General features: G+C 40.9%; 1 protein-coding gene across 2 annotated transcripts in view; it reads right to left on the reverse strand.

Moving 5' to 3' along the window:
• The window catches only part of fli1 (Fli-1 proto-oncogene, ETS transcription factor), a 51,737-nt gene that overhangs the window by 24,035 nt on the left and 14,932 nt on the right, over positions 1-12,770 (reverse strand). Inside the window, exons 4-5 of one of the 2 annotated variants that reach the window (XM_037678112.1) lie at positions 12,500-12,654; positions 9,128-9,331 (exon numbers count right to left, since the gene is read on the reverse strand). In XM_037678112.1, the coding sequence (XP_037534040.1) occupies positions 9,128-9,331; positions 12,500-12,654 (359 nt within the window). The remainder of the gene's footprint in view (positions 1-9,127; positions 9,332-12,499; positions 12,655-12,770) is intronic. The other variant, XM_037678113.1, reaches the window with a different exon arrangement.

Genomic DNA, 12,770 nt, shown 5'->3' on the forward strand with positions numbered 1-12,770 from the left:
CATCCTTCAAGTAGCTTCACTGGTGAGTACCCAGCAGAGAACAAATGGTGTTCCATCAGAACAGCTTCTCCAACCCAAAGTCCACTGGGACCCTGCACCATCTGGCATCAAAAGATATTTAGAAGAAACCATTGCTATGAAAATAACTTTTTTTTCTTCAATGGAATTAAGGACTTAAGTCTGAATAACTTCATATTAATTTGTCCTGACCTCTATGGAAGCCCAACCCACACAAAGTACTGTTTAAAGTCAGCTACAACCAGCAAAGGTTCAAGTTGTACACTTACTAGTCAACTTCTCATAATTATTTGACCGTGTCCAACATGAAAATCGTTCCACGCTGAGAGCCCAAGAAAAGTCTTTGTGAACATCTAGTTTTGGTCAAAGCTAAAGCTAATCCCTGCCACATTAATACCGTCTGCTTCGGGTCCACGTCTACTTCTGCTGCTGTCATGTGGACGTAAATTCCTGTAAAATCTAAGTGTCTGAGCCCCAGCAGCCAAGTGAGCAGCCACAGACTGTTTTGCTACAGTGGCTAACGGCAGACAGCTAAAGGGCGCGGGGCCAGGCCGTAGATCCCCTCTGCACCGGTGATAATCTGCCAATAGAAAAGACTAATGCGGGGGGAGCTCAATAAAAACGTTGTGAGGGGGAGACTGGAAGGAGAGAGAGTGAGAGCTTTGGAGCTCCCTTTCCCCCCACTCAGCCTGCGAGCCCAGATGTTTATGGTCTGTATAAACTATTGAGGGTTTGAGAACCCCCCTCTCTGAAGTGAGGCAGCAGCAATGCAGAAGCCCAGACTTATCACTCTCCCTTTCCCTCCGAGTCTGAACTCCCTCGTGTAAATCCATCCAGACACACGAGCAGCGGCGACAGCTGGGAAGCAGAAAGGTTGCTCCTCTCCAACAGCTCTGTCACTTCAGACATAAAAATAATGGCTCTGCCCCCGATGCCACTACACTAAACACAAACAGTCGTTTACAGACACCCATCTTATACTCTGGGTGCTAACTGATCCCACAAGATCGATGTTCATTTATCATTCACTACTGGACTCGACTGGGTTTGTCTGTATACAGTAGTCCACTTATTGCAGGGGTTACGTTCCAGACGCCCCCGCGATAGGTGAAAATCCGCCAAGTAGGGACGTTATATTATTTTTAGTATTTATATATACTGTATATACACTTCCCACACTCTTGCAATTTTTAAACTCTCTAAATGCTCTAAAAGAGCACGAAAAGACAGATTGATGCTACGGTTACTGAGCCAATCAGCACCCAGGATACAGAGCACAATGCTCTGGTTGGTCGCCTTCCATCAATCAGCCAATCGTGTGTCGTGTACAATCTTACATTGAAACTAGCAAAACAGTGAGTCAGCGGAAGTCTAACCATGAAGTATCGAGGGACTACTATACAGTAGTAGTCCTACTACTATACAGTAGTCCCTCGTAGTCTCTCAATACTTTGCGGGGATCCCTGAAACTCTGCAATAAGTGTAAAACCGCGAAGAAGGAATAGTAGTACAAGTAGTAAGTAGTAGTTTATTTTAGCATTTATACATATATTAGGGTGTTTTAAACCCTTCCCACACTCTGACACAATGCAGGAGGAAGTTTCTCCTGCAGTGTGGGCTCTACAGAGGTGCAGCAGGTGCTAAATAATTTAAAATAATTTATTTAAAATAAAAATTCCATGCCAATCATGCAGCTCATCCATCAATCAGCCAATTGTGTGTCATGTCCAATCTTACTTTGAAAAACCACGATAGAGCAAGTCCGTGAATGCATAAATATTTCATGAAGTGATGGGCAACTGTGGAACAATTCATTGGATATACCCCTACAACGTATTATCAGTCCAATTCAAGATGGCTGCCTCAGCTTAGAAAACTTGAAACTAGAAAACCTTGTCCTTAGAGAACACCAAAATGTCTATAAATCAGTCAGTTTCACAAAAACTGGGCTAAAATTTGTTGCAGTTGCAGCTGAGCTGATAACACATCTGTCTAGTTCTGCTCATCGCAACACATTAAAACCTAACAAATACAGTCAAATCTGCCTGTTAGCAAAAATATTCCACGAACAACTGGTCAGATTTTAATGATACTTTCAATTAGTAATCATTGGCTGAAGAACTGCGACTGGTGAACTTTTCACATCAACCCAGTTCAAGATGGCCACCACATCTAATCAACAGTTAAAACTCGGTCATTTTTACAGCTGCTGAGCTGAGAGGGTCTTTGTTTTGAACTCTGGCGTTAAAGCAGGTGAGTGGCATGCATTATTACAAGGTCTTATAAACTGTAAAGAGTTTCATTCTCTAAGTGTTTGTCATGCTAACAACATCCTGCAGTTATCCTCCAATAACGACCATAAACTGTACAGCAGGAGATGATTGCTTCATTTCGCCTCTAACATGAAGTTTCTCCAGACGTGCAGCACATCAGCTTCAGCTGTCGAAGCTTCTTGGCCTTCCCAGCTCTGCTCTCTTCAGCAGACCCAGTCTCGTGCTGTTTGAGGTTTGCTTTCAGCACATGTGGTATCACGACGACCTACATGGGTGCGATAAAGCAAACAGTCCGCAGTCCCTCCCTGACAGACTAATTTGAACAAATTCTCAAATTGCACCCCCAAATTGAAAGCACATTGGGGCGTGGGTGGCCATCGCTTATAAAAATCTGGATAAATGGCCGACAACGAGGCCAAAACGCCGCTCGGGCAGCAGGCCCTGGTTACTGTATGTGCAGCTGAGACAGATGTGGAGCTTGCAGTCGCAGCGGCGTGGCTGCCTGAGCAGCGTCTCTGTGCGTGACGTGGCAGGACTGTTGTGTTACAGGGTGGGGGCAGTTCGTCCCTGCTCTCTGCCAAGTGTGTGCATGAGTCCTGATGAAGCAGAGGAATGTTAATCAACTGGCCCAAACACACACACACACGGTGAGCACGCTGTGTGAAACCATGATGATGATTGCACCATCAATTTCTGGAGGATTGGGGCTAATATCTGAGATTTTGAATGGATACTGCATGACCTGCAGTCACTAATACTTCCAGGGTTTGGCTCTGCTCCCCCCCCCCCCCAATCCCCCTCCATTTGTTTACTTTTTCTGTATTGTGGAAGCTCACCTCAGCTCCAGCTCTTAGCAAAGATGGAAGTCTATTTTCTGGATGAGCTCATTTTAATTTTGATTGTTGGTGCTGTAGAGGCCTCAGCCCTCCTTCTCCTTTTGCGTCTGCATCATTTATTCATTACCGCCCGGCTGTGTGTCTTCTGTTCTAACAACAACCCATAAACCTCAAGATCATTTGTATGAAGACTTACAACAAGTAATCACTGGATAAAACAACAACTGTTGTCAGTCCAATTCAAGATGGCCACCACAGCCAACTGACAATTAAAAAAAAGGCTGTAACAATCAACAAAGTTCATGCTCAATCATCCAGGTACCAAATCCAATAATTCTCAGTCGGGTCGTCTGGACAGTTTATTCTTTATAGAGATGTTTAGCCCTCTATCCGGGGGGCTTCATCAGTCAGAGGAGTTCCAGTAAACTGTTTCCCCACAAAGCAGTAAACTCGTTAAGTGGACCAACCAGTTTGCTGGAGCTAAGATGGTTTCTGGGGGCCGTCCTGTCCCTCGTCGACCCCTCCCAGGCAGGCAGCCACAGCCAAAGTGGTTCAAGGTAACAAAGTTCATGCTCAGTCATCCAGGTACCAAATCCAATGCAACAATCAGTTTTACAGATCTTGAGCTAAATTCTAGTGTGGGGCTAGCTGAGTCTGATCCCATAAACACAATTTGAGCACAAATGGATTAAAAAGGTTTAACTCTTAACTCAGTCTGTCTGTTAGCATAATATCTGAGGAACTACTGGATGGATTTAAATTAAACTTTAAGGAAATAATCACATCTACACCCACAATTATTTTATTTTGAAGGCAACCCAATTCAAACTGGTTACCTCAGACAGAGACGTCAGGAAACACAACGATGAGCGTACACCAAAGGATTTTACAGCCATAAGACTAAAACTGTGTGTGGTAGTAGTGGAGAGTCGTTCACAACGTGTACTTTAATAGTGTGAATGTTTATGAAGCATTCACTCTATTGTGATCCATTTTTCATCCATACGTTTTTCGGCATCTTTCTTATTCCACACTTTTTGTGCTATTTCAACAAATTGAAACGTTCAGCTCATTCAGGATAATCCTGCTATGACTATTGGTGTTGGTGCAACTTTAGCTTTTTGAAATATTTAGCCTTTTCTGCAACTTTTTTTCTCATATAAAATGAACTGAGCTCATTTTACATCCTTCAAATCTTTAGATCTGTTTACAACCTTTTACTGCTCCTTTCAAGTTTTGTTCTGGTTCAGCTTCTTTCAGTTTCCTTGTGCAACTTATAACTTTTTTCAGCTACTTTGAGCTAATTTCAGCTGTTGTTTTCATCTGTTTTGCACTCCTTTCGGGATCGTTCTGCTAACTACAACATTTTGTGCTTCATCTAACTTTTTTTCTGCCAATTTCAGCTTGTTATCCTCCTTTCAACTTATTTCTGCTAGTTTCAGCTTTTTCTGCTATTTAAGCATCTATTTAGCTGTTTTTGTACTAAATTTAGCTGTTTCACCTAATTCCGCATTTTTATCTCATTTTAGCTCGTTCCACGTCCTTCTGTTAAGTTAAGCTTCTTTCTGTTTTTTTTATACTTTTCAGCTGTTTTTTGCTCATTTCAGCTCTTTTTTTAGCTATTCTCTTAATTTTTGTGCTCATTTCTGCTTATTTATACCTAATTCAGCAAATATGTTTTCTTTCTGCTTTCTTATGCTAAGTTAGGCTTGTTCTTCCATTTCAGCTACATTTTAGCGTGTTTTTTAAAGCTAATTTCAGCTGTTCTTCAGCAATAAGCATTCATACTGCATTTTCACAGGAAATACAATTTCTCTACTTGCTATACAATGTGCAATGTGTTTGTCTGTTAGCAAATTATCTCATGAACCACTGGACAGATTTTAATGAAACTCTCAGAACGTAATGCCTGAACGAATATCTGCAACTGATTCAACTAAGAAGCTAGCTCAGTTCAAAATGGCCACCACAGCTTCATGTTCTCAGCGAACAGTTAACTGGCTACAAAGCTGTCGGTTTTAAAGCTATTGGACTCAAATGTATGGTGGTAGTAACTTAGAGTCTTATGTAACACAGTTTGAGAACTAACACATTTCACCAGATCTCACAGCGTTGCAGGCGATAATGTCACATGACGTCATCACAGAGTTGTACCCAACGGCTGTAACGTCTTCTCCCCATCTTAGTTGTTCATAGTTAACTCTAAAATGAAAGGCAACAAACGGTTTGTGTGCTTTCAAGGAATGCTGAATATTTAATGATTCCTCTTGCCTTTAGTCTTCTGGTGTTACTAAAATGTCCTTTTTGCTTCTTTAGAGTTTTGCCTAAACTGGATGATCAGCCTGGACGTGGAACAATATTCAAATTAATTCATATTAATTTCAACATGCCAGCACAAAGGATCCTCTCGTGTCTACAACCCACACGAGGTATAAATCAGAAAGGTTCAGAGTTGTGCTGCAGCCGTTGGTCATTCTGAAGGCTGCTGTGCGGTCAGACGGACCCACCCGCTGCAGCGCCGCACAATGAGCCTGTTATTCTGAAGCCGAGCATCTCTCTCTGCCCAGACGCAGCGCGCTGAGAAAACTGTTGACACCCACAAAATACAGTTCCCATTACGTCACATCAAGGTCCGTCACATTTTTTGGGAGGAAAGTTAAATATAGTGGAGCTCGCAGCTGCTCCACCCAACATTCTGTCGTGATGTTCTGCAGCAGCAGAAGGAGCTCACACTGTTCTGAAAGAAGACAATCAGTTGTGTATCCAGACCCCAGCCAGATGTTAGGTTTTCTATCAAACTTTCATTAGCATACTGCCTTAGAGGCCTGGCTGTGTTTCCCCCAACAGAAACACATAAAACAGGATGACTGCGAGATCGAGACTTCAGAGGCACAAGGCTCACTTTTAGCTGCCTTCGCTGCAAACTGCAGCTCATCATTCTTTACTGTGCTGAACATTTCAGGTCAAGCTCCCTCCTGAGGCAAAGCACCTGGCCTTCATCTCGCTGCAGAACATGTGGAAGAATGAGTTACCATCTACTATGGGGCACTAAGATTCATAAGTGGCTACCGTACTCATCACTGCACTCTGTATTCACCAATAACTTCACGCAGACTCACACACTGGTACATTTTCATCTTTAAATCACTCCTTGGTCTGCTGCCTTCATACATCCCCTACCACATGTCACGTTCTCAGGGATTCATTACCTGCAGCGTCCCCTCAGTGCGAACTGAACTCGGCAAAAAGGCTTTCTCTTACTCTGCTCCTGTTTCCTGGAACACCTTGCAACAACATCAGAAACTGTCTAACTTGATCTCCTTAAGGGATTTTAAACATTTGTTCAAGGTTCTTTTATTGGCATTCACATCACATGTGGTACATGAGGTGGAACAAAATGATGTACTCAGGGTCCCAGTTATGTTCAAAAATAGCAAAATTATAAAATATAAAAAGAAACAGTAAATAAGGATCTAAGATATACACCAAACAGATGCCAAATGATACACTAAATGATCCAAGATATCTTGGATCGTTGTTGTTATGCCGTATTATTTTGCATTATTAGTGTTTAGTATGTACTAAACACTAATAATGCAAAATAATACGGCATAACAACAGCAGCATGAATATGGGTCTGTGTGAGCAGATGAGTATGAATGAATACAGCAGCTTGAGATCAGCAGCAGCATGAGATCAGCAGCAGCTTGAGATCAGCAGCAGCATGAGATCAGCAACATGAATAAAGTGACAAATATTCAATTAGTGGCATTACAGTGATTATCTTGGTTAGAGATTCATGAGTCTAACAGCTTCAGGGTAGAAGCTGCTCCTCAGTCTAGTGGTTCTACACTTAATGCTCCTAAACCTCCTTCCTGAGGGGAGCGGGGCAATGTTTGTGCTGGGTGACCGGGGTCTTTTTATTGAATTATTGTTGTCTGTACTTTATATGTTGTCTGTCTAAAACAGGTCTCTCTTGAAAATGAGTCCTAATGACTCAATTAGACTAACCTGTTTTCTCAGCTTGCCTTGATGAACCATTTTCACTTGGAGGGATATATATATATATATATATATATAAGTAATTCAGCAACAAAACTGTTCTTGACTGACTTTTACACCTGGTACTTCTTTCAAAGTTTGTGTCTGTATGTGCTTTTTTCATTTGCTTGTGTGTAGCAAAATATTTAATGACCTATTGAACGTACATCCATTATCTTTACCCGCTTATTCCATTTTGGGTCACGGGGGTGGCCAGTGCCCATATCCAGCAATCACTGTGCGAGGGGCGGGGTACACCCTGGACAGGTCGCAAGTCCATCACAGGGACACATAGAGACAACGAGACAAACAACCATTCTCTCTCTCACTCACACCTAGGGACAATTTAGAGTTACTAATCAGCCTAACATGCATGTTTTTGGTCTGTGGGAGGAAACCGGAGCACCCGGAGAAAACCCACACATGCACGGAGAGAACATGCAAACTCCACCCAGAAAGGCCCCTGGACCGGGGTTTGAACCAGGGACCTGCTCGCTGAGAGGCAGCAGCTCTACCAGTTGCGCCACCGTGCTGCCCCCTATTGAACATGATTTAGTCAAACCTTCAGTAAATTTAATTCATTCATTCATTTATATAAATTCATCTGACATGCATCTACAGTTGATTAACTTGTGAAGTCAATCCTAATCCCTGCCTTTGTCACATCCAGAATTGACTATTGCAACAGCATTTTGTACGGTACACCATCCAAAACTCTCAACAAACTGCAATATATTCAAAACTCTGCTGTCTGCCTTCTCATCCACACCCGCTCCCGTGAACATATCACTCCTGTCCTGCAGAAACTCCACTGACTCCCCGTCACTCAGCGCATCCATTTCAAGATCCTCCTCATCACATTCAAAGCCCTCCATAATCTGGCCCCTCCATACCTGACCGACCTACTCCATCACTACACTCCTTCTCGTTCCCTCCGCTCCTCCGATGCCAACCTTCCGTCTCTCCCCTGTAGGACCAAGCTCCGAACCTGGGGAGGCAGAGCCTTCTCCATCGCTGCCCCCACCCTCTGGAACTCACTGCCCCAACAGCTTCGTGCTTGCTTCAATCTCTCCACTTTTAAGAAGGAACTCAAAACCCACCTGTTTGAAATTTGATTTTAATGTTTAAGTTTGCCCTTTTTTTAATGTTTTACTGTGTTTTTGTGTGTTATGCATTGTTGATTTTACTTTTTATTTATTTTTTACTCATGTAAAGCGTCTTTGACTATTTAGAAAAGTGCTATACAAATAAAATGTATTATTATTATTGTTATTATTATTAATCCAGTTCAAGATGGCTCAATTGGTAGAGCTGTCGCCTCTCAACGAGAAGGTCGCCCGATCAAACCCCGGCCAGGGGGCCGTGGAGTTTGCATGTTCTCTCTGTGCATGTGGGTTTTCTCCAGGTACTCCAGTTTCCTCCCACAGACCAAAAACATGCATGTTATTCTGATTGGTAACTCTAAATTATCCCTATGAGTGCGAGAGTGAATGGTTGTTTGCCTCATGTGTCCTTGTGATGGACTGGAGACCTGTCCGCTGCCTCTCACACAGTGACTGCTGGATATGGGCACCATTGACCCCCACGACCCAGAAAAGAAGAAGTGGGTAAAAATAACGGATGACTCCTGGTGGTAATTGTCTTTAAAACCACTGAGTCCGTTTAAAATACACTGAGATAAAATATGGCATGGTAGTAGCTGAGAATCATCCACATCACATACTCTGAGCACTGACAAACCCTGCAAGATTTTTCTTTTTTACTTCATCATGCAGGGCAGCAGGTGATGAGCACTCACTCCTTTATGTAATACCAGCTTCTAATTTAGAAATCTGTTTGTACTGAATCATTTATGCGGTCATCAAACTGTTCATGTCACAACACACTTCCTGTTCCATGGTCTCCCCTCGCTGACCTCTTTACTGTCTGTTGGTTTGTAAAAAAAAGCAGCAGACTTACTTTCCCTGAGGTAATTGAGATGAGACAGAAGCACTTCTGCATTGTACATGGAGGTGAGGCGGAGGAAGTCGTCTTTGTTCATCTTGCAGAGCTCTTTGCCGTCCGTGTTTTGGAACATGGACATGTCGATCTCCAACAGGCCGTACTCCTTGATGGCCCACTCCAGCCACTGGCGCACGTGGTCCTGCGACCACAGGGACGGGTCTGCAGTGCAACCAGTACAAGAGAGCGCAGAATTATAAACTGGGATTAAAACAAACCTATTTACTGAGACTCATAGGAAGCTACTGGGAAATATTGTATATCTTACAGACGTGGGGGCAGAGGACAAATGAATTTATTCTCAGTGACTGCTTCAAAACAAGACGGTTACTAAGTTCTCGTTTTAACTGTAAAAGAATAAAACATCGAAGGAGTTTCCCAGAAGCTGAATGCTTATTTCAAGGTACATTATTGAGTTGTATTTACTTCCAAACCTCTTTTTGTGTTTATAATGTTTGATACCAAAATCAACTCATGCACAAAGAATTTTTTTTAATAGCGTTTCAGAGTTTTAAACAGACGTGCTGTGATGCGTTTGTGTGACGAGGAAAACTCCTGCGAACACATGGTACTTTAGCTCAGATACTGTAAAACGAACACTTTGTGTTTGCTGAGGCCAAACAACTGCAGCGTTAAATCACTTGTAGACAAATTGCCAGTAGTCCCTTAAATATTTTACTAACTGATACATCTAACGTCTGTGTGCCTTTAAACTAAACTAAATTGTCCAAAATTAAAGAGAATTGCACTTCTTACACGCAAACATTGTTTTTCTTGAGTAATATTTTTTGAGAATGAGTGTTTCATTGCTTCATTTAAGAAAATTTGACTTACAACAAAGAAATCGGCCGTGATGCATAGAAGATCTTTACCTAAATTGAGTATTATGCATACATGACTGTCTTGCCAAACGACAAACCGTACAGAAATGTCATGTTAAAATGTGACAACGTCCGAGGTTGGTTGTCTTTTTGAAACGTGCATTCCTTTCAGGAACGTTACCGTCGTGTTATGATTGTTTTGATTTTCATGTTAAGTCATTCATAAAATGTTTGACTCCAAAAAGACGCGTTTGCTGACTAAAATAAATCTGCGTAATGTTCCTTTTGGTCTTTGACATTATTTACTGGTGTGCTCAGAGCAGCATTATGTTCTGCAACAAATGTATAGTTTTATGATGATACGTTTGATTTGTTTATAGATTATGAATATTACACATTCATTTATTTCTATTATTACTAATGCACCTGGTATGAGGGTTGTAGGTGGACCTTTAATTTTCAGAAAATGTGCACATATTGCTGCTTCTTGTAGAAAGTAATGTTCATTAACGTGTCAGTGCAGAAAACAGAACAAACTGAACAGAATTGGGTCAAACTATTCTTTTCTTTCATGCTCTGTATTTTAGGAACAGCCTGTGGACAGTTCTTTGAGTTTATACCACTAAATAGTTAATAAAATAATAAAATAAATAAATAAATTAAGAAGTCACACTAAAGTTTTCCTGTTTCTCTTTGTTGTCGCTGTTATCATTCTTCTGTGTGTTATTTGGCACGATACTCATCCACAACTTCATGGACTATTTCAACAATTCATGAATCAAACCGTTCAGCTCATTCAGGACATGCCTGCTATTTGGTTTTGGTGCAACTTTAGCTTGTTGAAATATTTAGATTTGTCTCCTTTTTTATTTATTTTTTTAATTTTTTTTCCTGAAAATGAATGGAGCATCCTTCGATCTGTTTACGACCTTGTACTGCTCTTTCACATTTTGTTCTGGTTCTGATTTTATCAGCTTCTTTGTGCTAATTTTAGCTTTTTGCTAATTCCATTTTCAGCTAATTCCAAGTATTTTGTCTGCCTTTATTTGCTCAATCAAGCTTATTTCATACAATTTCAGCTTTTTTTGTGCTTCTTTTTTTTTAATTGTACTCTTTAAATAATAAAATTTAATCCCCAATGGGGAAATTAATTCTCTGTATTTTTCCCATTGCACACGTGAACACACATGTGAAGCAGAAGGCACCCGGGTAGCAGCTGGGGGGTGGGGTGTTAAGGGCCTTGCTCAAGGGCCCAGAGTGGTACAAATGAGGGTGGAGGCAGGTGTGGGTGTTTCACCTTTTCCACCCGCATTTTGATGTTGTCGGTCCGGGGAGTTGACCGGTGACCCTCCAATCACAGGCCCAACCCCTCAAACCTCTGCACCACCACTCCCCTAACTCACAACTAACAATTATTTTAACTTTCTGCTAATTTCAGCTTTTAAATTTTGATGCACATTCAAGCTTATTTATCATAATTTCAGCTTTTTATGTCGTTTCAGCTTCTGTTTAGTGTTTTTTCAGCTATATTTAGATGTTTTTGCTAATTTTTTTTTGTGTGCTAATTTCAACTTCTTTCAGCTTAATTCAGCAAACATGCTCATTCTGCTTTCTTCTACTAATTTAATATTTTTCATGCTTTTTCAGCTACCTTTCAGTTATGTTTTTTTTCCTATTTCAGCTGTTTTTAGATAATTTCACAATTTTTGTTTTTATTTCTGATTCTTTTTTGCTTAAATCAGCAAACATGTAGCATTGTCTGCTATTTTTGCAAGTATTTTTGCTACTTCTGAACCTAAATTTTATTTATTTATTCCTATTTGCGAGTGTTTCAGCAAATCATTCAGCTCTTTTTGGCTACATTTTTGTCTGTTCAAATTGCCCATGCAGTGATAGGGCAGCAATTAAAGATTTTTGGTTTTATTATTAGCTTCTTCAGCAAGAATAATTCAGCACCAAACATTCATACTGCATTTCCACAGGAAACTGACATTTTTCTAGGATTTTTTTTTTTTAAATACTGTTCTGAAAAAAATCAGTTTTGCTTATTGTTGTGTTTCTATCTTTTTATCATTTGTACTGATCTTGTAAATGAGTCCTCGAGGCTCAATGAGACTAATGAGACATGCATAAATGAAGGTTGAATGAATTTAAAAAAAATGATAAAATGTGTAATATTTAATTTCCCCTTTTGTTTTTAAGCTCTATTTCATTTTATATTTATAAATATTAGATTATATATATATATATATATAAATGGCACAGTTCAACAAGGTGTTCTGTTACAAACCAGCAATGTAAAAACTGGACATTTATTATATAAAAATATTTATGGCACTGTTAAAACTCAAACTAAAACTGTAGAGTAATCCAGTCTGCTGTAAGAACGTAGCGACTGTAGTGCGCAGGTTTTATTTTTACGATTATGAAGTCCAGATTGTGTCTTGTTGTCAGAATTGCTTGATTCAAAAAAAGAAAAAGACACGTCACTCCTGAGGTCGACTCGTACCTGCAGGAACGATAACTCTGCGCTCATTGGTGGTCATGTTGGGGGGCGGGGCATTCTTCTCGTCCATGTAGGTTCCATAGGTCATCTGGGAGGTGTCGTTTCCCCCCACCAGCTTGTTACATTTGCCCACACTGCAGTCCACAGGAGACTCCCTGCTACACACACACACACACTTGTAAAACTTTTGAGGCCTAAACTTGCATCGCCGACTGAATCAAAGTTAAGACGACTGAAGGGTGCACAACAAACAGCAACACGGGGGGGGGGGGGG

This window comes from Nematolebias whitei, chromosome 6, assembly GCF_014905685.2.
Source record: "Nematolebias whitei isolate Nwh7 chromosome 6, NemWhi1, whole genome shotgun sequence".
Lineage (NCBI taxonomy): Eukaryota > Metazoa > Chordata > Actinopteri > Cyprinodontiformes > Rivulidae > Nematolebias > Nematolebias whitei.